Source organism: Scomber japonicus, chromosome 7, assembly GCF_027409825.1.
Source record: "Scomber japonicus isolate fScoJap1 chromosome 7, fScoJap1.pri, whole genome shotgun sequence".
Taxonomy (NCBI): Eukaryota; Metazoa; Chordata; class Actinopteri; order Scombriformes; family Scombridae; genus Scomber; species Scomber japonicus.
The window spans coordinates 1951928-1979564 of record NC_070584.1 but is presented as its reverse complement, the minus strand read 5'-3'; the positions used below and the strand labels follow the sequence as shown (position 1 = coordinate 1979564).

At 39.3% G+C, this 27637-nt stretch overlaps 2 protein-coding genes across 2 annotated transcripts; both read right to left on the bottom strand.

Moving 5' to 3' along the window:
* Positions 1-1540: 1540 nt before the first annotated feature.
* lrrc41 (leucine rich repeat containing 41) lies at positions 1541-11968 on the bottom strand. Its single transcript, XM_053322293.1, has 10 exons — positions 11953-11968; positions 11633-11719; positions 11460-11524; positions 10575-11370; positions 8529-8756; positions 7525-7692; positions 5541-5639; positions 4637-4765; positions 2939-3011; positions 1541-2102 (listed from the first exon to the last, which is right to left on the bottom strand). The coding sequence occupies exons 1-10, from the start codon at positions 11966-11968 to the stop codon at positions 1883-1885; spliced, it is 1881 nt and encodes a 626-aa protein (XP_053178268.1). The 3' UTR covers positions 1541-1882.
* A 2983-nt stretch (positions 11969-14951) lies between these two features.
* Positions 14952-22369, bottom strand: rad54l (RAD54 like). Its single transcript, XM_053322288.1, has 18 exons — positions 22356-22369; positions 22080-22158; positions 21396-21506; positions 21218-21278; positions 20990-21125; positions 20429-20498; positions 20021-20309; positions 19770-19894; positions 19508-19658; positions 19272-19398; positions 18594-18668; positions 18320-18450; positions 17783-17893; positions 16387-16510; positions 16229-16307; positions 15964-16143; positions 15655-15818; positions 14952-15232 (listed from the first exon to the last, which is right to left on the bottom strand). Exons 1-18 carry the CDS (start codon positions 22367-22369, stop codon positions 15031-15033), a joined length of 2229 nt encoding a protein of 742 aa, XP_053178263.1. The 3' UTR covers positions 14952-15030.
* Positions 22370-27637: the final 5268 nt, after the last annotated feature.

The following is a 27637-nucleotide window of genomic DNA, read 5'->3' as shown; positions in this document are numbered from 1 at the left end:
TTTTTAAAAGTCTTGATAAATGATAGTTTCCTCACATTGAAAGACGTATCAAAAATGATGATTCAAACCCTTTTCTGAACAGTCTGGACTACACATGGTCCCACCCACCATTTAATCAAGTACCAGAAAGTATTTTCAAGTCCCAATATCTGTAACTGTAGGTCTGATTCATACTCCACAAAGAAGTGACTTCTCTAGAGGAAAAGTTTCAATTATTTTGAGTTCTGAGTAAACCAGAAATGTGGGTAACTACTGCTGAATGCAAGAAAATCATGTTAACCTCCTGTGACCCAGTAGACTGTGACTCTCATCATATCTCCAATTATTCTGTCAACAAATGAAGTGTTGTGCTAACAGATGCTTTTAGACAGCTAACAGCTAATGCAATAATACTACTGTAATGATGGGAAATGAGTCTTGATGTTTGATTACATTTATATAACAGTCACAGAGATAATGAGCAACAACTTAGTTGTGTGTAGGAACTAGTATTGCATGTTATATGCTTGAAACAAACTAGCTAATAGGAAGTCTCATTAAGAGTGTGCTTATCTGGATGTCTCATTCCAAAAGTCTGACAAAACCCACGTCAGGAAAATGTGGGGAAAGAGGGCAACTTTAATTCCCAGCACCTAAATCTAGCTTCCCATCATGAGATGCTGAACACACTGCCACCATGTTAGGTTGCAGCTGCAGCTTTAAATCTTAAAACGGCTCATTTTCAGATGATCAGAACATTTTTGAGCTTCAGCTAAAAGGCTACATTTAAATTTGAGACAGGTGACATCATAGAAAACCCTCATTTGAAAAGTGATTTCTTTATGGAGTATGAATATAGCCAAAAGTTATTGATTTGATTTAGTGTGAAACCACTTAGTAATTGAGCAGCCTGGGAGATAAGCCAAGGCCAGGCTGAAAGGTTGCAGCAGTTTGTGTGAGTGTGTATGTGGTGTGCATTTGTGTCTTTGTTTTATGTAAGAGATGGTTGTAGATAGACTTAGACTGCAGTGCTGTCCTGTATTGACCCACCAAATCAACCAATTAGCATGCAGAAATAGGGTCTTCACTCTCTTCAACTTGAATTTACTAAAACATGAGAATATACAAGGAAAAACAATTTACATTAAAGTGTTACGATATTTAGCTTTAAACAATCCACTAAGATAAAGATGAAGCTCTTTTTAATCCGTTTTTTTTCTACTTGGTTCCTACTAATGATGAATTGGTAGTCAGTGTCGATGCTGTTCTTCTGATGTAAAGAAAATGACAATGAAGAGGTGTGAGACAGCTGCTGTGAAAGTGCTCCTCACCTCAACATCAATCCTCCAGGTTTTTCAGTTGTATCTTACAGTCCACTGTCACTCACACTCTGTCCAAGAGAAGACTCTGTAAGTGTAATGGACGTTGGTTTAATAAATGATTCAAATGTCAAAACTAACAGGATTTGCCTTTATTTTTACAACTGTGCTTTAATGCAATTACATGTGTTACATCACACAGTTTTAACAGCTCGCCTGCTCATTAGCTTTGTATGAAAACGTTTTTAAATGTACAAATTCCAGATAGTAAGTAGTAGTAGTAAGCAGTTTATACAGCTTAATATGTCCTCTTAGTGTTAACTAAACACTCTCACACTGCTTCCATGTTGCTCTCAAGTCATAATTCACACAGAATGGAAGTTGTTCAGTGTATTTAGCCATAAACAGTTGAGAATATGACTGTTTAGAAGAATACAGCAGAAGATGGACAGTGGAGACTAGCTCCTGCTGCAGCTGTAGTTTGGACTTCTTTGAGGTCATTCAAATCTATTGTTACAGTCTAAACTGAAGTATCACACTTCTCTGTCAAAGACAAAATTACAAACAGTTCCTCCAACAGACGTTCACATGTTGCTGATGTGGTCTGCCATGGTGTTTGTGGATTTCCAGCCTTCCACCAGGAGAACACAGAGTGGCCGGAGCCTCCTCAGTGCAGTATTCCATGTGTTGGGGTCTCGGTCTCCTGGGTTCTTCCTGAGATCCAGGGTCAGTCGCTGTGGTGGACAATGTGTCCTCAATGCCTCGGAGAAGTCCAGCAGCTCAGCTGCCTGGATGAAGTTAGAGCTGTTCAGGACAAAACACATGGAAGCAATATATTATTATATAATCTCATTCTAGGTTATTATGATGGCTTTACACCACAGAAAAACCGTAGAAAAGAGAATCATATTTAATATAAGTTGTAAAAGTTCATTTGTTTTTGGGGGGGGGGGGGTTGTAATTTGGTATTGAACTGGAAGCACTTACTTTCTTACTCGTTGATGTAAGAAAAATACATTAAATACTGTTACACATAGTTGAGTGACAGTATTGCTACACATTAAATGACAGTAATGGTAAAGTATAAGTCAGGAGGACTGACATAAAATGAATGACTGATTTTGACAGCTTTCATATTTTTCTTACAGATGTATGAACAGAATGATAGTGGTAGGATCAAGTCACATATATTTAATCCTATAGATCATGTATCATTTGCACAGTTTTGAGGAAGAATTTAAGTTTTTTCTTCAGTTAAATTTAAGTTTTTATTCAAAATGAGTTACAGTGAAATCTTATTGTTACAAGAAAGTACACAAGAAAAATACATTGTGAGATAATGCAAAGAGAACTGTGCTTTTTCAGTTTTAACATGAACAGCTGTGCAGAGCATCTTAAAGGATGGGTTCACAGTTTTTCCAAGTCTGACTTACACCAACAGTCAGGAGCCCAAATGAACAGTGAAACCTGTTTTTCTTGCTGTAATGATTCCTCCTGTTCATACTGATCATTAGAAGATCATTCATAGTACACTTACAATGGAAGTGATGGAGGACTAAATCCACAGTCCTTCTTCTGTGTGAACATGGATTTAAAAGTTGATAATAATTCTGTGGTAATATGAAGTGACCATCTCTTACCTGATGTCTAGGCGATTGACTGAGCTTGGTGAGGATCCTGAGAACAGCTCAGCCAGCACACACACACTCTTGGCTGTTAAAACAGAGAGTGAATTTAGTTGACACAGTCAAAACATTTGTTTTGTACATTATTCATGAGTTAGAGATACATCATTACCACAAATACAAGTCACCTGCCTGTTGAGAGGGACTGAAATTCACACTATGTAAACAACAAGGCCACTTTGGGCTGGCTAAACAAGCTGTTAACACTGTATAAACAGGCAACAGCAGACTCAGAGCAACACTGCTTTGTTTCAGTTTGATGAATGTCTGTCTGTTTAGCTGCTAAATGCTCCACCATGTTCTGCCTGCTGCTGGAAACCAGACTGATGAGAGCTCTGAGTGCACATGACAGACATTATAAAGCTCAGTAGAGAAGTGAGGAGAATGTGACTCACTGTCAATATAAACATGTTGTTTACAGCCACTTCAACATTGAACCAAGTTTAAATTGGGCTGATCGGGACTGGAGGAAAGGATTTGACAGTGTGTTTGATCTGTCAGTCAGCAGGAGTTCAGATTAAGGGCAACAGGAACAAACATTTATCTGCTACACTTTCTACCAGTGTCATTCTTCATTCAATCACCAAAATGATTAGAATGTGAGAGCTGACCACAGAACTTATAGTGGACATATCATGCTTTTAGAGATTTTCTGTTATTTATATATAGATATAATGTTGGATATTTCACATATCTATTATAAAACAGACATCTGTAAGACTCCTTACACTGCAAATAAGTACATCAACTGTTTATCTCAGGGGTGTCAAACATAGGCCCGTGGGTCAGAACCGGCCTGCCAAGGGGTCAAATTCGGACCGCTGGATAACTTTTCTATAATTTTCATACTTTGCAAAGTAATACAGACTTTTTACATCCAGACCAGAATAACATTCAACACAATACATTAACAGCTGTAAAACACTCTAAATGTCTTTTACTCTATTTGATGACTCTTCCTAAAGTGGCCCAAAACGCATGAAAATGAAAATATTTTAAAATGTCAGACTTTTGTATAGATGCTACAAATGTTTGGTTTTTTTGTTAAATTCATAGTTTTAATAAGATTGTTATGTTATAAATAGTTTAATAAGTAGTTATGAGGATTTCTTTTTATGTTTCCATTAAGTTCTTGTACTTCACTTTCAATAAAATACATTTCCATCATTATTGCTGTTATATTTTCATGTCTTTGGTAAAATGGACATGATATTGTGTGATAGTAGTGGTGTAAAACCTAAAAAATACTCTCTCTGCTCTCTGAATGTTGTCAAGCTGCTTGCGGTGAAATCATCTGAAAAAACAGACGTAATATTGTTAAAACTGCTTGTTTTTCACAGTAAATACATGGTTTATTATAGTAAAGATATAATCTATATATTTTATATTATTTGTAGGTTATTATGGAATGATTTTACTGGTTCGGCCCACTTGAGATCAAACTGGACTGTATGTGGCCCCTGAATTAAAATGAGTTTGATACTCTTGGTTGATCTTAACAAACTAAATGTCTGCTAGTCACATGACAGCAGTGGAAGCAAACATGCATGCATTTTTATACATTTTTGACACCAACAAAAGCTAATCGTGACTGTGGCTGCAAACACTTTAGTTTCTAGCATAGGTACTGATAAATGCAGAGGAGGTTCTTACCTAGTCGATTCTGAGCCATGCTGAGTGTGTGGAGAGTGGACACTGTCTTTAGAGCACAAACCAACTGCTGCAAACTCTGCTGCTTGTCAAACCATTTCTCAAGAAGGCGACAGTCATTAAACTGCAGCTCTGAGAGACAGAGACAGAGAATGCTTCTGTGTACTGGACTCAGCACATTAAACATGCAATTTTAGACCTTTCAGCCTGAAAAGAACGCTGACACATGAAAAAAGTCACTTAAGTGGTCTTAATGATGCAGTATGCAATATTGTTGCATCTCCTTTCATTTATGAAAGACTCTAATGTCACATATGTCCTTTCTGCTGGCTACAATTATTGTCACAATTATGTCTGCTGCATTTCAGCTGTGGTTTATGTAAGGCTGATACAATGCCTGCAGGTTTAATATGATACTTTAAAGCAGATCCTTAAACCCTGAGGGAGCACATTCATATATAGAGTCACTATAATGTACTGCTGCAGAGCTCACAGACAACAGGACTCTAACTAACTCCAGACTACACATGTTTTCAACTGTATCGTTTCATTTTTTTATAAACATTCATAACTTGACAGATGCAGAATCGTTTCTAAACATTCCACTAATAAACTGAATAATGAATAAAATGAAAAGGAAGAAAATGTGTCTTCTGTGCTCTTCCAGGCAGCTGTTGGTATCAGATGGAGATTGTCAGAATGTCTACACAGCTTTGTTATTGCATTTTGTTCCAGAACAGCTCATGCTATCACTCTCACTACATCATATGGGTGTGAATGTGAGCCAAAACATATTCTAAAGCTTCAAGTCTATTTTCTTGTGTTTTCTGTGGTTAAAACAAAGAATGATAAACAGATAAAGAGGTGTCTGTTCTCCTGCAGTCATCACTCTCTCTTCTTTCCTTACCTTCCAACTTGCAGCCTCTCAGTAGATGTATGATCTCAGGTAGACAATCAGACAGGTTCAGATCCTCCAAAGTGAGACTCCTCAAGCAGGGATTTGACTCTAAAAGGTGATCATAACATTCACACTGACAGACAGCACTTCACAATACATTTCATCAGAACAACAGGACTTGACTGGTGAGTTATCTATGAAAAGTTGATCTCCTTTTAGTGTTTTTGATTTTATTTTTGTGAACAATACATTTCTCCTTTTATTTAACATTAAAGTATCCATCAATCCATCGTCTGTCACCTCAGCTGGCTCCTTAATGTCTGAGCTGTTGACCCTATCTCTAAGACTGAGCCCAGACACTCTCTGGAGGAATCTCATTTCAGCCGCTTGTATCAACAATCTCATTCTTTCGGTCTCTATCCAAAGCTCGTGACCATAGGTGAAGTATAAGGCTGGCAGTTTTCCTTATATTTCTTATTGTCAACAAATCTTATGTGCAGAGCCAAACCAAGAATAAACTGATGAACTTACAAGTGAGATGTCAGTGAGTCACTGTGCTGCACAGGCTGACATGTTCCTTTGTATGTGAAGACAGTGACTACTTTAGCTTGTGTAGAAATGGCTCCACACAGTGAGAGGAAACACTCAGGTGAGAGCTTTCTTGTAATGTGCCTGTGCAAAACAGAGCTTCACATAACACTACCTCTTGACTTTTTACTACAATTTCTCAAAGAACATGTTATGTAGCACAACAAGCTTGCAGAAGAGGCAGAGAGAAGGCGCTTCTGGCTATGGCTGAGAAGGAAGGAGAAGAGTTGGGGGCAAGCTAACACCTAGGGCATCAGCACAGCAGGGGATCGCTCCGCCACCGAGAGGCGTACTGGATTAAAGGAGCCAAACGTCCATGATTGGTGGTCCCCAGCTGATGACCCACGAATGCCCTCAGAGGTGTTGACCCCAAAAGAGGCCACAAAAAAGGAGTACCCCTGGTCTCCAAGGCACCGGTGGAGGTGCGACAGGCAGGAATGTCCAGCAGGTATACCATCAGCCTGTACTGAAACCAGAATATGATGTATCGTGCTTTGTATACACACACACAGTACTTATGTATAGTACATCAGTGTGGCTCTGCACATGAGATTTATTGCCAATATTTGAATGATTCAAAAAATCACCAAATATATGAAATTAGGCTACTAGCTCAGCGGCTAACTCGGCTGCTAACTGGCTAACTGTAGACTGTAGTAGTAGTAGTGTGCGCTGAATGTATTTATACCTCTACAGCAGCAGGGGTGGGTTTATGATTTTCAGACCTGCCCACTAAATCCTGAACACAGAAATGTTGAAACACAGTTTGTGAAGCCTAGCTCCACAATTCAAATCTAAATGGTTGAAATGCTTTTTACACCTTTTTTAGAAATACATTTATGACCTATTTAATGTGTTTAGAAGAAAATGTCTGAATTCACTTTACACGGTCTTTATCATTCATTTCTACTTATTCTATTACTATGATCTGCTGGAACCGCCTTACCACACATGGGGGTAGGCATGGGATGATAACTGTGTTCAAGGTATACCGCGATTTGAAAAAGTCACAATAACCGAAACCGCCAAATGTTCTGTCATACCGTTCCTAAGGTATGAGCCGTTTTTAGTCTGGTCAAAGACAGAAAGTGGTGGTCAGAAATCCCTCAGGTGGTGCAGCTGCAGCGTAGAGTATCACGACCCCTCACACTGTCATTACAGTGTATATTTAGGTTAAATGTCTGTCTTTATTTTTCTTCCTTTCAGGAACATTTTAGAGCTGTGATCGCAATACCGCCATACCGTGAAACCGTGATATTTTAGCTTATGGTTATCATACCGCCAGAATCTCATACCGGCCAATGCCTACATGGGGGTCGCCAAGAAACAAGAATCTAATCTGACAGGGTCCTGAGGTTGTGTGTCAGCACTGACCTGTGTGGAGCACTGTACACTGACACATTACCTGACAGAGTGGTGAGGAGCTGACTCTGGGAGGAGCCAGTTGGTAGTCTCATCCCAGCTACATGGAGCGAAGTGAGATGTGGACAGCGTCTCAGCACAGATGTAATAAAGGTCACATCTGTTTGGACCTGAGCTACTTTGACTGTCAGCTTCTCCAGGGCCAGCTCTGCTGTGGGAGGGAGAGGAATCAATCAATTACACTGCTTCACTATCATTCATGCAGCATATTCTTCTGTCTTATTTTTGTAGTTTTGACCATTACTCCTATCAAGTAATAAGAAAATTGTTGTCAATTAAGAGACCTGAGAATGTGATGGCATCACTATAACAAAGTCTGAACTATGTTTTGGACTGTTAACTTTTGTTGTCTTTTCCAAATAAATCCTGCAGTTTTGTTGGCTGATCATCTGGATGAAAAAGGTTCTCAACTCATCAATCAACTTCAACAATTGAGTAATATTATGAGTGTTTCTGTATGATCAGATAAAAGAAGGCATTTAAAGCAGTGTTGCTAATTTCCTGACTTTTATGGATGCGATTATAAACTGAAAAGGTAATCAATAGATTAATTGTAATGAACATAAGTTATAAGTACTAATAGAAATGATTGAAAAAAAAAATTTGAACAAAGTTATAACAATAATAATAATAATAAACTAGAATGATCATTTAACATCAAATGTCCTTAAATGCTTCATCAACACGGAACCTACAGCAGTGTTTGCTATAGTCTTTGCTGACCTCTGGAACTTTCCACAGTTTGAAGAATACATATAAAAAGAACAACTTTAACAACAGCAGTAATTGCAGTGTGGCTAGCTATTTTCAAACTGCCTTTGAATTCAATTTGCAAAGTCAGTGTGGTTTGAACTAAGCATTCCACAGCATCCTGACCATGACTTAACATTTCACCTGGTTCAGCACTGTCTCCCAAAAGAACCTTGTGTTTCAGCAGGTATGAAACACTTTTAATCCTGCTCGACTTTAGTGAAGGCTTCAAAGTACCTGACTTGTCTAACAGTGGAGGACGTAGACTAAGGCGTTGTTCCCATAAATCGGTCTGGAACTCCACACTGAGGGAGGTCAAGCTGTGGTTTGTGTCCAGCAGAACGTCCATGAGCTCGATGTTTGGCAGGACGCTGACACTCAGATCAGTGAGGGAGCTGTGAGAGCTTCCTGACAGCTGCTTCAGGGCTCCAGCCAGACCTAACACATCTGATACACTGAAGGTGGCTACACACACAGACACACACACACACACACACACACACACACACACACACACACACACACACACACACACACACACACACACACGACAAGTCATTCCTGCACAACACAACAAACATGGTGCAACTATTTCACATCATGTCATTTCTCTGACAGTGATATTTCATTTTAGTCAACAAAGTTAATGGGTTCTACTACAGTACACTGTTTACAGACACCATGTGTTTAAATTCATCCCTTTGAATTTTGATGTGAGCAGTCAGATTATAACACTGTGTAGTCCAGCTCTTCATTCTTCCGTGTACTGTTCCCATTTATAATTCATCTTTTACATTATTATGGTTGGTACTTTTAGTGGAACTGACCGAATGATGTCAGTGCTATGGAGTATTAGTCAAATTTTGGCTCATTCATTGTGCATCATTCTGGAGTGAAACACACGAGCTGGGCGCATGTTATGTTGTTATGTCCCTTTAACACTAGAACCACAGTTTTTACGTTAATAAGTCTGTATAAATAAAAACATATTTATTTTTTATTTCAGGTGTTTTTTCAGCTGTAGTGAGTCAGTGGGGATCTGTTGGGATCTGTTGGGTAAGGCAGTGTGTTTTGTTTTGTTATTTATGATTTGGCGCCACCTGCAGCCATTTTCTGTTTTCTTGCAGCGATTGTCTATTTTTATATGTTCATATTTTCAGACATTTTATATTGTATTTAAAATGTTCCACATAAATAGGCAAAAAATTTAAGTTAAGTTTGGGACATTTTTTGGTTGATAGTTCAGGCATTACAGATTTAGAGTAAAGTTCTGAAATGAAGTACCTCTGATACCTAACATCAGTACTAATGTGAAAGGTACCAACCCTAAGTATAATACATTTGAATATAAACCAAAGTTTAACTCTGTCTCCCTGAGTTTTTGAATTATTTATGATGAAGTGTATTAAAAAAAAAAAAGCAAATGCCATTATTAACCCTCCTGTTGTCCTCGAGTTAAGGAAGGAAGGGAGGAAGACGGAAGGAAAGGAGGGAGGGAGAAAGGAAGGAAGGGAGGAAGGAAGAAGGAAGGAAAGGAGGGAGGGAGGGAGGAAGGAAGGAAGGAAGGAAGGAAGGAAGGAAGGAAGGAAGGAAGGAAGGAAGGAAAGGAGGGAGGGAGGAAGGAAAGGAGGGAGGGAGGAAGGAAGAAGGAATGAAAGGAGGGAGGGAGGAAGGAAGGAGGGAAGGAAGGAAAGGAAGGAAGGAAGGAAGGACGGAGGAAATAAGGAAGGAAGGAAAGTAGGAGGGAGGGAGAAAAGAAGGAAGGAATACATGAATAATATTAAGTTGTAACATTTAAAGGTTCAGTCCATTAAAATTACAAGAAAAATAAGAAAAACAACTCTGAGCTGAGCTGCTATGTGTTGTCTCCAAATATAAAGCCAGTAAAAGTTGTTCACTGTGACGTTTCTGTTTTACACTCATGAGATAGAACCAGAGGTGGTGTCTAACTTCAACTATTTAGGCAGGAAATGAATGTGTCTGTAGCACAGACTGAACATTGTTCAAGTATCTAAAGCATCAAAATGTCTAATCACATTTATACTTCTAGAGTATATAAAAATAAATATTACTTTGGTATCCGGTATCATATCTGTACTGGTATGGAGACATTTTAAACAATAGCTAAATACAAAGCTCTTGTGAAAGAATGATGCTCTTGAACACACTAGTCATAGAAACTGTTAGCCGTACTAGAGGAAGTTCAGAAACACAGATACATGTTACTAAGAGCATAATAACTCCTGAACCTCATCCTACTGGCAAATTGATTGGCAGACTTACATGTGCTGTGAAGAGTTAGAGAGCGAAGGCAGAAAAAGGTGAGCAGGGCAGAGTTCAGCACTGTGAGGGAGTCAGACCCACACTGTCTGATCTCCAGATGTTCAATCTTTCCCCATGGACAAGCTTCTGCTGGAGGACCAGCACAGGGAGTGAAGGCTCGACAGATAACCTGTGGGTCCACGGTTAGGTCTGTTCCAGATCCCGCCTCCTCCACACACACAGAATCCAGCCTTAAACGTTTGCATGGAGTCGCTTCATCATCTTGCGTGTCCAAAGTCTCAAGACCTGGACTGCAACTGGCCTCGTCTGCACTGGTTGAAACAGCTTGTGAAACACGGTTTGCACGTTTGCTGTGCATCAGTTTCTTCAACTTGCGGTTCACATACTGAGATCCTCTTCCATGTAGGAGCCAGGCTAGCATAAGGGGACACTTCACATGTACCACAAGTTCTTTAGCCACTCCATGATCCAGCAGACGATGGAGGACATACAGCGCAGTTTGTGTCTTCTTCTTTGATAGATCTGCAGACTGTGATACACCAACACTCCTGATACACTGCTCTAAGAGGTTGAGAAGAGGCCTCTGCTCAGCTGTTAAACTCTGAAGAGGCTTATGCATGCCAGTAAAGAGTAAAAAATGTTTGATGCATTTAGCTGCAGCCTGCAGGAAGGACGGGGTGTTTAGATTTGTGATGTTTCTGTTCACAAAGGTGTTTGTGAAGCCGTTGAATACAACTGTAAAAAGCGCTCTCATCACTTCATGTTTGGCTGCTTCTTCTGTGAGAAAGTCTGGTGTCTGAAATATAACACAGGAGACAGATGACATCTGGGCTCTAGATGTTACTACACATGAGATTTTCATTGTTTAAGAAGACATACACATACACGGTCAGCAGCACATCCACACATGTCTTCCAGGATCCTAATCCATCCAGAGTAAGTTGATATTCCTGAGGGACAGCAAACAAAACAGATCACTGAAGGGAAATCTAAATATGAATAGTTGTTATTCAAACAAAGACAGACAAAGAAAAATGATCAAACAGCATTGTTCTTACCTTTGAGATTTAGAGCAGGCTGGAGTTCATCCAGTTGGCAAACAGTCAGATGAGGAAGAAGTTCCTCTATGAGAGGCTTTGGAAGATCTAAGTTATGACAGATAGAACACAGTTAGAACACAGTGGACACCAATGAGCAGCTCACTGCTCTACAATGAATGAGTGGCAGTCATACCAGTTAAAGTATAGTGAGTTTGAATTGACATGAATCAAACCATATATATCAGTTTCCAGTTAGGACCAATTTAACTGCTCAAATACAACCCTGTCTTACAAATGTTAAAACATGGCTATCTCCAGACCTCTTCAGCTAAACTCACAAAAATCAGAAGCCATTATCTCAAGTCCACAGTCCACACCCCTCCAGCCAGCTACGCTCCTCTCACTCAGGTTCTCTATCCTGTTGCATCAAAACCCAGAGCTTTGACCACAAACTCAACTTTGACAAGCAAGTGAAGTCAGTTCCACAGTCATGCTTTCTGCAACTTTGCAATATCTCTGAGTGTCATTCACTCTTTCATTACATTCTGCTCACACAACTGTAACTCGCTGGATTTCTGTCTCAATACAACTCAATACAACTTCTCTAAAGTTCAACTAGTTCAAAATGCTGCAGCAAGACTACTCACAAAGTCCAACAGAGTCCACATAATGCTTATGTCAGCGTCTTATCTTAATGATTACTTTTAAAGCCTGTTTAAAAGTTGGCCCTGATTATATCACTGACTTACTACCTGAGATCCTCCAGCCGAGGTCTGTTAGCTCCTAGATCAAGACTACAAACCAGAGACGGTCAAGCCAAGCCCCATGACTCTGGAACAAAGATTGTTATTATTGTTATTGTTATTGTTATTATTATAATTAACATTGTTATTGTATGTATGTATTATTATTATTATTATTATTATTAATGAAGGTACCAGCAGAAGGTCAAATCACCAGTTGAGTCTGATGGTTGTTTACAGGTGCACTTTTACTATGATGAAAAGTCAAAGTATCTTCTGGGGGTAGTGTTTATGATTATGAGGTGTTTGAGGAACAGTGTTAACATTAATGTGACACAGTTTGTCCACCAGAGAACACTGATAAGTTGCTTTCCTGTGTACATTGTGCTGCCCAGTGTGTGCTTTGAACATAATTGTGAAAAAAAGATCTGTATAGAGAATGTTTGTTTGGGATATGTAAAGAAAAAATACTATGGATATATAGTTATGGAGTTTTTTCTCAATATCTTCCTTCAAAATCAAGTATCAGTGTGGTCAAGTATCACTAACACAGCAAAGCAGACAATGTGAATGTATACATTAGCATGTACAGGTGTAACAGTGTGTCACTACACTACACTCTGGACTAATGTTCAGTTAGTTGGTGTTTATTAAACACTATTCTAGTAAGAGCATCATCTCAAACATCATCTTTATAACCAGAACACACAGTAGAGGGCGCTGCTGAGCACTTTCTCTACAAGTTGAGACTTTAACTAACAGGAAACCTATTGAACAGTATTTAATGACTGTTTTAGGGCAGATACAAACATCTAGATAGAACTAGATGAGATAGATACTGAACGGAGTATGGCGTAGTTAGTATCTCTAACTGATCAGATATTTAGTATATCAGTCAACGTTAACGCTAGTTAGCTTTTAGCAGCTAGCAGTTAGCTGCAGTATCTCCCTGTTCTTAGTGTTAGTTAAGTTAACAACCTGTTTGTTTTCTCTAAGTGTGAATACATAAGTGTAAATACATAAGCGATAATATTTCCTACTTACCAACAACAGCCTCAGCGCCCACAGCAGCCAAATGTTTCCTGACTGCTTGTAAACATATCTTCTTCAGACATAATGTTATATCCTCTGGCTTTTTTTTGTCGGCTTGCATTGTTAAGTTGTTTGTATCCTTTAACTAAGAAGTGAGGTTGTTGTTAGCAGGCTTATGTACACTGACTTCATTCATCACTATCAGTCACAACAGCATGACAGCAGCTGCTCTTTTTGTTTGCTCTCTCTATGCTGTTAACAAACACATAAATGGTGCAATAGCGCCACCCACAGATAAGGAGTGTGGACGGCATTAAGAGTGCTAATATTTATAAAAGTAATTAAAATATATAACAATAATAACATGATAGAAAGAGAACAGACAAGACACACATTCTGTAAATCAATGGAGTTCTCTTAAGGTAATGAACAGTCATTTCTCAAACTTCTCTATAAAATATCTCTTCTGTCTTAATTCCAGTTAATTGCTCCAATGCTCACTATCAGGTATCTTCTCAGTGTCTGATCTCAAGACCATCAGATCATTACAGGATCAGCTGTTAGCTGTGTCAGCTTCCTGTACATTTCATGACACCTACTCACACAATTCTTAATTTGTGGTTTATTTTGCAAAGGCATCTGCTAAATAGCTCACACTCAGCCCCATCATTAGATTTGTTTTATTTGATTTCAGTTAAACCTCTGGTGTGTTATCTAAATAAAAACATTATCTCTAAGGTCTCATCTAATCATTACAGTGAGGCTGACTTGGTTGCCATCATTTCTTCTGTGTAAGCAGAGGAACTATCACTGGTTATAAATATGAAGGTTATACTTAAGGACTATGTCATCAGTTCATTTGTATTACTTGTATCCTTTGAAACATCTGTGGCTAGAGTTTTTTTCTTTATGGTTTGTGCAATCAAAATGAGTTCTTTCAAGAAACAACAGCTCTTAAGGATGTATGACTGAAACCAGTTTAGTTGGACAACTTATTGAAGTTACTCTTACTGTCCAGTCAAAACTTTGTTTGCCTACTTTTCTGTCCTTAGTTTACAGGTTCCACTGTTTTCTTGTAAATTACTCAGTAACTCAACTCTTTGTCCCACTTTGATCCACTAACACAACGCTGGAGCTCCTCTAATGACACAGATATATATGTATATATGCTAAAATAATATTGAACAAATATTCTTGAATGGAATTTAAATTACAATTCAACCTAGTACTAGTACAGTTTTCTAGTGTCATGGCATCTATGCAGCATCATCTTCAGCTGAGTGTATGAATTTAACAAAGTAAACCCTCAAACCTCCTACAATCAGCTGACTCACAGGCAGGTGTGAATCACATCTTATTTCAACATGTTAGAGTGTCCTATCTGCACACAACTCAGTAAACTTGGCACAAGCATAACTCACAAATCCATGTCCAGTGTTTACACATTCTGTCAGAGCAGTTATTAATATGAAGAAGTTACAGTATTCTTGATGGATGGATTACCAACCATTCTCCTTTATTTCATTTTTCTTTACAGTTTTCATTAAAAAAACAAACAGAAAAACTCAACAAATAAATAGTATTATATATCTATATATATGTACATATGATAGTGTGACAGAGTCTGATGTGCTCCTCATGCTATACGACGCCCCTCTGGTCTTCATGAGAGCACTGGTGGAAAACGAAGGAGACGGCAGCGTCCCACGAGGCTTTCAGCACTTGGTCCTTCAGGCCCTTCTTGTCATAGCAGTGGTTCCACTGGGAGAGGTCGCTGGTACAGTCAGAGTCATCTGCAGGAGGCCGGACCTCTCTGCCATTCACACAGCGCCGACAGCGAAACCTAACACCATTCAAACATTAAATCAATCTCTCAAAATGAAAAAGAGAGTCTGTACTGTATCAGACATACTTAGAGTCTGCATATTAGGGTTGAATGTGTGAAATGATTCCTTCCTTGGATATTATGACTTGGATGTCTCACCATGAATTAAGTTTTGATAGAACAGCAGGCAATTACTGATTACTGGTGTTTGTTCCTGCTTTTTGATGGTATTTTTTTCGGATTAGTTTATGTTAGTTAGATTATGAGGTATTTTTAGCAGAACAAATATTATTTTGGACAGTCATGGGATTTTTTTTGAGTAAAAAAAGATTTATATGCACAATATTAAAACAATATCTCTTTGTGGGTCAGACTACTAAAAGTCAAGTATTAGCAGAATCAGCAGAGTGAAGTGCTTTTAAGAGTGATTTGTTTTTTACCTGTCGTGCGTGTCACTGGTGGTCTCCTCATTGAGAGTGAAGAGTTCTCTGAGTTCACCCAGAGAGAAGTGACGCTCCACATCCTGCTCCTCGTCCACCACACAGCTGCTCAGAGCTTTCTTATGAGCCTGTCTCTGCAAGATCTTCTCCTCGATTGTACCCGTCTGTCAGTGCACAAACACACACTTTAAATATGGAAACTCTTTAACAGCACCACACTGTTCTGTCATTATTATTATATTAATGTGAAAAAAAGTCATTTGGTCTATATAGAATATTAGTGTAAAAATAGACAGGCAGTGAACTAACAGAGAGCAGTCTGTAGATGAAGCAGGTCTTCTTCTGGCCGTCTCTCCACACCCGAGCCATGGCCTGCTCGTCATTGGCAGGGTTCCAGTCAGGATCAAACATCACCAAGCGATTAGCACCAATCAGATTGAGGCCACATCCACCAGCCTTGCTGCTCAGCATGAAGATAAACTCTGGGTTCTAATAAACAAAACAAAGAAGAGACAGACGCTAGCTAACAGCTTTTCAAAGCTCACACTGTCATTTAAAACTGTTTCCAACTCACAGATGGACAGTTGAATCTTTCCACAATCTTTGCCCGTTTCTTAATGGACATAGTGCCATCTAGTCGAACATAGAGGTATCTGTAAAAGAACAGCTCACTTTCACTGACAACTCATATAAAACATACAGAAATAAATGGCAGTTCTCTCTGACATGCACCTTCTAGATCTGCACAGCTTCTCAAAGAGGTCCAGTGTTTGAGTGTAGTTGGAGACCAGCACCACCTTGTCACTGGTTGTGGTCCTCGTCATGGCCAGAATGTAGTCCAGAACCAGCATTTTCCCTGGAACAGAGTGAACAGAGGGAACAATTAAACACTTTATTCAGTTCAGGTTAGAAAACAATTAAATATTAACAGTAGAACTTTCTATGGCACTTTTATACATTTAAAACATGATCTAGATGACTGACAGTGAAATGTTCAGATTGATGTCGATCTTACGTCTGTGTAATAAAATCACAAAGATAATCCTATTTCTATTTTCATTTCAATACACTTTATTATTAAAAAAGGGGTACAAAATAAGGTCTTTGAGGAAATTCTTTTCATGTCAGCAGCTGGAGTCTTGTTTGATTGACAGGCTGGCAGGCTGGCACAGTGCAGGAAGAAAACAAACTGCTGTAGCTACATGAGAGTCAGTGTGTTGTTAGCACTGGTACAAAAGAGTAGGGATGACACCAGCACCCAACTGTATATGTTTACATGCTGTTTAATGTGCTGCAGCTGATGTTACTTCACTTTTCCCCAGTGAAGGTTTGTTTGGTGACTCGTGACGATGATGTGTGTTCATGTTTGTAAGTCAGATAAGAAGCAAACTTTAGCAGGAAAACTAATGTGGGTTGTTATTCAGATTCTGTGGCTATCAGTCTGTTATTGTTCTATTGCATATATCTGATTTATTTTATGGAAACAAGGTTAGACGGAGGACTAAATGTATTGTGTTGATTTGATGGAAGTGTTCCTTGACTTGAAGTGAACAAAGCTCACTAACATGCTGTATCTCGTTTCTTTAGTCTGTGAAGAGTAGAAATGTAAAAACATGACAAGACTGGAGCATTGGGCTGGGTATCAGTACAATACCAAAATAAATCGTAGTATCTAAACGTCTCCCGTGAAATGATACCTGCAATCCATCCAGAGCTAGAAAACATGACTATTGGTGTGGACCTTCTCACAGCCAATCAACACAAGCTTTCTATGATTTAATGTGACATGTGATTGGCCCACTGCCACAGAAGCGACAACCTGGTGGTTTAAGCAATTTAATGCTTCTATTCACAACATGATATTGAATGAAGTTAAACTAACCCCAGCCCTACTGGATTAATGTCTGTCTGAACGGTGGAACAAACAAACACAGCATGACTTAGATAATTGTTGGAATATTGTTGTGGAATGTAATGATGATGAAAGTAGCAGTAATTTTCCAAGCCATTAAAGTCGTGGCCACACATCTTAACAAGGTTATTCTACCCCTGTTACACAGAGTGATTCCACTGGTGCCATCATGCTGGATGTCAAAGATCTACTGTGCTGTATTGTACAGGTTCTTACCAGAGAGCTGAGGCTCCACAGCTTTAGTGGAGTAGCCAGGTGGAAACAGATCCAGAGCCCCCTCGAAGCCTTCTTCCCCCTCAACACACTTCTCATGGATGAGAGCTGGGTCTGACACACACACACACACACACACCACACACACACACACCACACACACACACACCACACACACACACACCCCACACACACACACCACACACACACACACCCCACACACACACACACCCCACACACACACACCACACACACACACACACACCACACACACACACACCACACACACACACACCACACACACACACACACACACCCCACACACACACACACACACACACACACACACACACACACACACGTCATTGTTTTTACAACACGTAACTAATATAGTATCAACATGGCAACTAGTAAGTGCTACATTTGAGCCGGTACTTTATAGAAAGTTGTACCTGCTTAAAAAAGGAGAGGACAGTCTGTCTGTTTATTATAATTATTCAACCTTTTTCAGAGTGTGTTATATTCAGTTTAAGCACTTACGATTGCACAGCTTCTTGAGTGATGTGATGGAAGACAGGGAGGACACACTGATTTTGCCTTGCTGTAATGCTTCAACAGGCTTGGCCTGCCTCAGGAAGCGCTTATACAGTTCTGTCTGCAGAGGTGTCAACCTGCAGGGGAACAGTCACACCGTCAGTACCACTAATATTACAAGAAAATCTAAGTTGTGTCTGCAGGAATCTTTCCCGTTGGCATACATGAATTTAATCAAACGTTCCCAAATATGCTATTTGTGCTTCAGTATCAAACCCACCTGCAGCAGACAACCTGCTCTATTTTCACAGGGAGATACTTGGACAGGATATCAGATGTCCTCCTTATCAAGCACCTGTTGACACACACCATGCAGACCATTAGTCAGTCAGCCTAATGTTTTCTTTATATCAAGCAATATATGAAACAAAGCATAACATATGTAATGTGTTTAACTGCAGTGTTACACATGCTTTTTGCACAAAGTGTGCTATGCTTACATAAGACCAACTGTTTGCAGTAATGGTGACTGTGAATGTTTTTTCCATTAATAAAAAGAACACAATCCTTTTTTCTCTCTGACAGCTTCATTAAGGATTAATTAAATATTTATTAATGACTGATGGGGAATTTATGAATGTTAATTGGTGTAGACACTAATTTAGTCAGAATATAAACAGTATGTGAGGGTTAAGAACTTCAACTCAACATTAAGGATTATATCTTGCTAAAAGGAAAACAAACTGAATATAAGTCATAAAGAGTGTGACAGCCCTTAAGAGTCCATCACATCATCACAGTCCAACATCAGATAAGTAGTGTGAGGTGTACAGAATTAGAAACAAATCAAACATTGTCACAGAAATAGAGCAGACAGAATGCCTCGCAGGGAAAAGATGCAGCAGTAACAAAAAAATCAACTAAGAAAAAATAGCTTGCATGTGTGCTTTGAGCTCACCTGTTGACGATACTGATCAGCTCCTTCAGTTTCTCCTCTCCAGCCTGCCTGTCTTTATCACTGGCATCTGCGTCTCGACCCTTTAGGATGGGAAGCTCGAAGCGCTTTTTAAACTCCTGTGCTGTACCTGCAATGGAAAGGGAAAAACCAAAAACTGAGGACCACAACAAACGACAGAAATAACTCAGATGTGTTTTAGTTCTTTAGTGTGTGTGTGTGTGTGTGTGGCTGCATACCGAGGATCCCAGCATTAACAAAGTGGACCAGGCTGAAGTACTCCAGCAGGTCATTCTGGATAGGAGTGCCTGATATCAGCACTCTCCTCTGTGCACTCATGGCATTTAAGGCCTGGTATGTCTGATTGTCAGAGTTTTTCAACCGATGGCCCTACAACATGCACAAGCATTCATGTTACATCATCTCATCAGCAGTCCTTTTACTGTACTGTACTGTACTGTAATGCATGAGTGGGAGAGTTAAATGATGTTGCTGAAATACCTCATCACAGATCACAAGTCCAACTTTGCCTTTGTGCAAAACCTCAGTATGCAGACGAAATGTCTCATATGAGATGATGAGGATTGGGGTTGGTGCTCTCAAACCTCGCTGAGAGATGAAGTTTACTGGAAATCAAGGCAAACAAAGCAATGATGAACAAGCAGGCAAACCAGATATTCAAGTATCCCGCATCTCTAGACAACATTTGGTTGCTATTTTGGTGCTATTTTTTTTCCTCTATAGAGAATTACATAGTTTTCTGTCTATGTCCTCCTTTGACCCTCCGTCGATGGCCACTGGTGTGACCCGTCCTCCCAGCCACTTTCCTACTTCATTGTACCAGTTGCGAACGAGACTGGATGGTGAGACTACGATGGCCTTGTCTATCTCTGGCTTGGCGTCAGGGCTTTGGCGTAGCAGCGTCCACATGAGGGCGATACACTGTAAGGTCTTCCCCAGGCCCATCTCATCAGCCATGATGCAGCCATACGACTCTGGGATGCGTCGGCCCGTCACACACTCCCACAGGAACTTCACCCCCTAAATACAATAAAAACATGTATGTAACGGGAAATATAAAACTTCATTTATATGTAAAAGTTCTGTAGAGAAACTAACCAATACAAGCTTCATCAATGTGAGACATTCTTAAAATGTACCTCTCTCTGATGAGGTCTGAGGACTTTTCCTAGAACTGGATCCACAACAACGTGGACTGGTAGCTTGTCTCTAGAACGGACAAAGTGAAGAAATGCATTATACAGACACACTGCACATTTGAATCCTACATGGGGAATGCAGACTTGGACAATGTAAATTCAAACATATAGAGAGATAACAGAATGCAGAGACTGAAATGTGTTTGTGATCACTGCTGATGGTGTTTTACAGCTACATGTGACATCTGTTCACTGTGAGGAGGGACAGCTGAAATTCTGCTAATACTTTTGTTTTTCTTTTCACTGGAAGACAGTGGAGCAGGCAGAAATGTTGAAATGCAAACAGGTCATTAAGGCCATTTATGTCCAAAACCATGCACACACACACGCATGGCTTTAGAAACCTGATGAAAAGTGTGCATATTTCCCTTTTTGTCTTCCTACAACGTGTGCCCATGCAGATTAAATTAGTCACTACATGTCACAGAAAAAACGCTTAAATGAAAGACAAGTTCCAATCAACACATGAATATTCAGTTAAGTAAGATATTTTTAACCTACTTGTCTGCTTTGATCAGGTCATGAGCACTCAGAGCTAATGGCTCATAGAGAACCAGTGCATCTTCTGCAAATGGATCATGAAGTGCTCGCCGTACTCCCGCACGCTTTAGACCGAGTGCCCTGATTCCCAGAGAGCCTACAGGAAATGATGAAGGAAGCAGTTGAAGTACCTTTTTACTTACTGAGCTAGAAATAAAAGAAAAGCCACAGTCACAAAAGAAGTGTTACCTGTGTAATTTGGAATGGGGATTTTAAATGGCTTGGAGAGTATACTGCGAATAAATTCCTCCTGCAGAAAAAGATTTTAAACATGTGAGAGAAGTCATTGCATGAAAGTGTAGCCAGTAATTCCAAGTATTCACATACACAACTTAGATTCATTTCAAAGTAACTCAACAGTGCTTACATGCTTGGCACCATCCATACATGGAGGTCGGTTATTCAGCTGTGTCAGAGGCTTTCTGAAAGGAGAGATATGGATTTCTCTCGCCTCTTTATTGCGCTTCTTCCTCTTCTCCTGTGAAAAGACATTACACACTTTTTTAATGCCAACCATGCTCTAAATGGCTAAATTACTCCCTTGTGCCTATTTTCCCAAAAAGGGTGATGTAAGATAGCTCTACATTATGAAGAAAAAATCTTATGAAAAAATCTTATCTTAATGTCACATAGCATATGTTAGAATATTAAGATATAACTTAGAACATTATCTCTAGAACAAATGTGTAGGAAACTCTCATATATAATTGTTAAGTAATTAAGTAATTAAGTGTTTTAAATCTTTCCTTTTTAGAGGAGGTTCACTGTGCTCACTACTTCCATAGTGCACCTTGGATGGCTGAATTAGTTTGTGGGGATTACTAGTTTTAAAGATTACTCTTATATAGAAATAAACACTCATAAGTGACTGTGATGATGCCGAATTGAAAAATAGTTCCTTACAAATAAGAAGAGTTCACACATGTTGTATGTTGTACAATATCTGTCATATCTGAAACATCATTGTTATTTTGCATTGAACAGTTTTGAATGTATCAGTCATGCACTGTACAACTACAGGCAAAAAACATCAATGTTATCATGTACTTACAGTTGTACATGTCCACTCATCCTCCTCACCAGAATCTACTCCTTGCTTTCGTTTAGCAACCTGACTGGGAGCCAGACTCCTTCTCTAGGATGAACATTTTAAACGTATAGTGTTAGCAGTACATAGTTAACACCCGAAAGCACTTTAAGGCATCATGGAATAGTTAATAATACTTGGGCATGCTTACCATTTTGCTAGTTTTCTCTGTGAGACAGATGAAAGCTATGTTAACTCCTCTCCTCTCTGTGTAGAAACAGTAGTTTACTTCCTGGTTACCCTGATAACGACATTCCTACAGCTAGCGCGCTAGTGACGGGTTTTCTGTCAAACTTACTGAATAGATAATTACTGCCTGAAAGGCTTAACAAAGTAAATATAATGTATAATGTTATGATATATAAGGCGGAACTGCTGCAGCAGTGTCCTCTCTGCACTGTGTTAAAGTGCGCGCTAAATGTTGTACAACACTACGGCAAGCGTGAAAGGTAAAAAAAGACAGCGGCGTCCCAAATCGTTCTCTGTGAGGAGCCGTTAGGGACATTATTCAGAAGTACCATGCATGTATGAAACCAAACTCATTCACATACTATTAGTCAAAACTCGCATACAATTTGCTGAGAACAGAATTAGCAGCTAACCCAGACATGACATGCACAGTCATAACCTAAAGTGGATCTTATTATGGCTTGATAAATCCCAAGCAAAGGGTCTCTTTCGGCCCCTCAATCACTTCTGGCTAAACTGCTTACAATGTAATTTACTTTCTCTCACAGTAAATACTGACACAGGTTTAAAGCAGGAATTTTCCTCTTGAAGCCAAAATCACAAATGTACTTAACATAAATCCCCAATTATCTGAACAACCTGGTGCAATGCCCTTTCAGCTTGACAGAACAGATGACCAGTATTTTTTTCTTTCCTGCAGATGGCATCATCAGCCATACATGCAGACTTCCCAAAATCTTGGTGGACTTTTGAGGTGTGGTATTTAGCACTACATTGAAGAGGACTGGACTAACCTTTGGAGCATATAGTTTTCAATGCTAACAGTTTTATATTAAAAAAAAACTCTCATCTGAATTGACCTATTATTGAGGAAATCATTTATCCAATAAAGCATTCTGCCACTAATGACTGCATCATGGAGTTTAATAAGCACACCCTCCCTCCACATAGAATCTTTTTTTATTTTTTTTTATTTCCCATGCAACCACAGCTTCCTTATTGATAATAACCTTCCTAATATCCTGGTCCAAGACTGCAATGTAATAAAGTGCTTCTTCCAATTCTGAAACTAGTTTGATAGTTCACAAAAAATTGGTTTCAAGGAAATGAACAACTCTATTTGTAATCATTCTTTCCATTGCCTTACACAGAACAGATGCTATTGCTATAAGTCTATAGGAAGTTGGATAGGAAGGATCTTTTCCTGGTTTCAAAATTGGAATCTCTTCAGCATGTTTCCACTTTGTTAGTAACTTACCTATCTCCCAGATATAGTTCAAAAAAGCAAGGATGTCATATAACACAGTATCATCTAAATGATTAATCAGTTCAGAGCTGATCTTATCTTGTCCTGGAGTGGTATTTGCCCCTGCCTGTACTGCATTCTTAAGCTCTTTCAAATAGAAACACACATTGTACAAGCTGCTTCCTTCACATACATAATTTAATTTCCATTCAATACTTCCTCCCTTATCCTAATGCCCTCTTCTCCCAGTAACTTGGAATTATGAACATTTTTTTCTTTATTTACTGCCTTTTAACATCATTCACAACAAACATTACAGTGGAGGACTTTTCCAGATTCTGGAATCTGGACCATATCTGCCTAACTGGAGTATCTAGACCTAGTGTTACAACAAAATTTCCTCCGACATTTCTTTTTTGCATCCTTGCTAATGCTCTCCATCACTTGTAATCCACAGCATTTACCTGAGTGGGGCTCTTACATAAACCTCTAAATGCTTTCTTTTCCCCACTGATTTTTTCACAATCCCTGTTTCACCATGGAACAATAACACAATCCTTCCCTCTCTGAGTCAAAGAATCATTATATTTGGCTATTGATCCAGCATTATTGACTTTCCCTAAGCCTGCTGCTGTACCTTCCTCAAACTTGTCCCATTCAGTTCAGACACAATCAAATCTAATAACTCAGTCCACAGGATCTATAAATAGGGACCTTCCAAGCTGGCTCAGAACAGGTAAGTGGTTACTAACCATAAGGCAAGGCAAGGCAAGGCAAGGCAGTCTTATTTATATAGCGCATTTCATACACAATGGCAACTCAATGTGCTTTACATAAAACAGAAAAACATGTAATTTGAGAAACATTAAAACATACAATTAACCCCCCACACTAATAATAAAAACAAAGTACAGAAAAATGAAGTCCCATTCACTCCTAGTACATAACAGTCAAGACTAGTTACATAGATTATTCACAATTGTTCATCAAATCTTTTACACTATAAATACATTTTGCTGCTAAAACATCTGTTCTTCCTGTTTCACTAGAATTGTAATTGCAGATGTTTTACTTGTAATTAGGTCTTTTCTACATTGTGGTATTTAGATTACTTTTACCACACAATAAAATAGTTAAGCAGCCAAAGGTATTTGTGTTTTTTCATTAAGTCCTCAAACAGAACACAGAAGAGCATTTTCTCATCTTGTGTCTGTCAGCAGTAATCAGCAGGACATTTGTCTGTGCTTTCCAAAACTGGCAACATACATATTTTTTTGCTGTGATGTAATCAAACTATATCAGGAAGATGTATTTGGATTGTTTTCTCATTGCCCCATTGTTGCTGCTCAGTCTTCCACCAAATCTGTGCTGTACATGATATTTATACATCATGTCAGAATGACCTCTGTCCCACATTTTGCAGGCACCCATGCAACAAAACTCTTTTGCCATCAGTCCATTTATTGTCACATGAAGTTACTTGAAATAGCTTTACTTAATTTTCCCAGATTACCGCTGCATTCTTACATGTTTATTCTCCCTCTTATTCAGAGTTATCTGCTGTAGACCGATTATCTACACCTAGTTGCAACATTAACAAAGCATTACACACAACATGCAGACCACACAGATACAAAAATCCTGTTGCCATTCTCCTCTAGTCTGCTTTATTTTTTGTCAATGGCAGTGTTATAGCTGGCCTGAGAGCCACAACACAATGGACATGACACCAGATTATGATTTCAAAGAGTTTATTAAAAGATGAAACAAATAGCTGGGTCTTGGACTAGGGAGTGGACAGTGAAGAACCACTTGTATAGGCTGACCCCACAAATCAGTCAGCTCAGCTGCTCCTAGAACTCAAAGACAAAAAAAACAGCAGAGTCACATGTAACATTACCTCCCTTAAGATGACAGCCTTACTGGTGTCATTGAGGCTATAGCCCTCGTTGCAGGTGACCCCGGTTCGAGTCCCGAGCCGAGCGGTCTTATCCTGCGTGTCATTCCCCCTCTCTCTGCCTCCTGTTTCCTGTCTATCTCCACTGTCCTGTACATTAAAGGCGAAAAAGTACAAGTGAAAGGTCATAACATTATCACCCCTTTGTGTCTGTTCTCTACATTGTAGTTCTGGGCAATAAGAGCCAACCACAGTAGTTCATTAGTTATTGTTGTACATGCAATTTAGAAACACTAGGACATTGTGATCTTTGAATATCATTACTGGCTGTGGTGTTGAGCAAATATAAACCTCAAAATACTGGAGCCCTGAAGGACAATTGTGAAACATTACAGCAAAAACCCGTAATAGCCAGCTAAACAGAAAACTGCAGCTCTTGCTTTGTAGTGGGAACAGGAAATTTGGTGATAGCCACAACCTTAACATCTACAGACTGCACTGAAAGAAGCTTCTTGCAAGCACTAACATCATTTTAGTCTCCACATGAGACTGCCAATCAGATTATTAGACCACCACATCACCAGCAACATCTCTCTGCTCTACACTGTGCTTCCATGCTGTCCCATCATCCTCTGGCACTAGCAAGTAGAGAGCTCCCAAAGCTGGAACTAGGGACAGCAAGGAAATGCTTTAGTAAATATTCTTTGCATTTGAGCCATTTGTGGGATTTGCACCATACACATTCTGCTTAATAGGTTAACAATCCAAACATCAATATCCTCTTACATTACACTGGGTTCAATCAATTACATAGCACCAAATCACAACAAAAGTCGTTAAGGCACTTTACAAAGAGCAGGTCTAAACCACATTCTTTAATTTAAAAAAACAAAAACAAAAACACAGGAGCAATTGGTGACAGTGGCAAGAAAAAAAAAATCTCCCTTTAAATGGGAAGGAACCTCAGTCAGAACCAGGCTTAAAGTGAGCAGCCATCTGGCTTGACCAGTTGGGGTTGAGGAGGGGGTGAGAGAAGCACATTAAAAACAAACAAACAAAAAAAAAAACACACACACATTGAAGTTAGTAGGACCTAGACGGAATGATAGCGGGTCCAGGGCATGAATCTGTCAACCCGATATCCACAATCCCAGGTTACTTGTAAGACGAGAAAGAAGTTTAAGTTAGTGAATGCATTAACAGCACATGAATGTTAATGATATTATAGATGATATAGAGGGATGAGGAGCTCAGTGCATCATGAGTTCCCTGGCAGTCTAAGCCTATAGCAGCATAAACTAGGAGCTGGTACAGGACAACTATAAGCTTTATCACAAAGGAACGTTTTAAGCCTACTCTTCAATATAGAGGGTGTCTGCAAATCTGGAAGATGGTTCCACAGGAGAGGAGCCTGATAACTGAAGGCTCTGCCTCCTGTTCTACTTTTAGAGATACTAGGAACCACAAGTAGACCTGCATGCTCATAGAATTCTGGTAAGTTCATAAAGTACTATGAGCTCTTTAAGATATGATGGAGCCTGACCATTAAGAGCTTTGAAGGTGAAAATTCTATTCTAATACTCTTTCTAGTTTTTGTCAGTATACATGTAGCTGCATTCTGGACCAACTGGAGAGTCTTGATAATAATGAATTACAATAATCCAGCCTAGAAGTAACAAATGCATGGACTAGATTTTCTGTGTCATTTTGAGACAGAATGTGTCTGATTTTTCCAATATTATGCAGATGAAAAAAGGCAGTCCTTGAAATGTTTTGTGGGAATTGAAGGACAGATCCTGATCAAATACAGTGGGGCAAAAAAATATTTAGTCAGCCACCAATTGTGCAAGTTCACACACTGTTGCTGGTATTTTGGCCCATTGGGTGAGATCTTGCATGGAGCCCCAGATCGAGGGAGATTATCAGTGGTCTTGTATGTCTTCCATCTTCTAATAATTGCTCCCACAGTTGATTTCTTCACACCAAGCTGCTTACCTATTGCAGATTCAGGCTTCCCAGCCTGGTGCAGGTCTACAATTTTGTTTCTGGTGTCCTTTGACAGCTCTTTGGTCTTGGCCATAGTGGAGTTTGGAGTGTGACTGTTTGAGGTTGTGGACAGGTGTCTTTTATACTGATAATGAGTTCAAACAGGTGCCATTAATACAGGTAACGAGTGGAGGATAGAGGAGC

Excerpts from the sequence above, each read along its gene's own strand:
- lrrc41 (XM_053322293.1), bottom strand. Across the intron at positions 5,640-7,524 it reads GCTCCTCACCACTCTGTCAG|AGTCAAATCCCTGCTTGAGG; the intron begins GTAATGTGTCAG and ends ATCACCTTTTAG. Across the intron at positions 3,012-4,636 it reads CATGGCTCAGAATCGACTAG|CCAAGAGTGTGTGTGTGCTG; the intron begins GTAAGAACCTCC and ends CTGTTTTAACAG.
- rad54l (XM_053322288.1), bottom strand. Across the intron at positions 19,659-19,769 it reads GACTTGTGATCTGTGATGAG|GGCCATCGGTTGAAAAACTC; the intron begins GTATTTCAGCAA and ends TGCATGTTGTAG. Across the intron at positions 17,894-18,319 it reads ACTCAAGAAGCTGTGCAATC|ACCCAGCTCTCATCCATGAG; the intron begins GTAAGTGCTTAA and ends TGTGTGTGTCAG.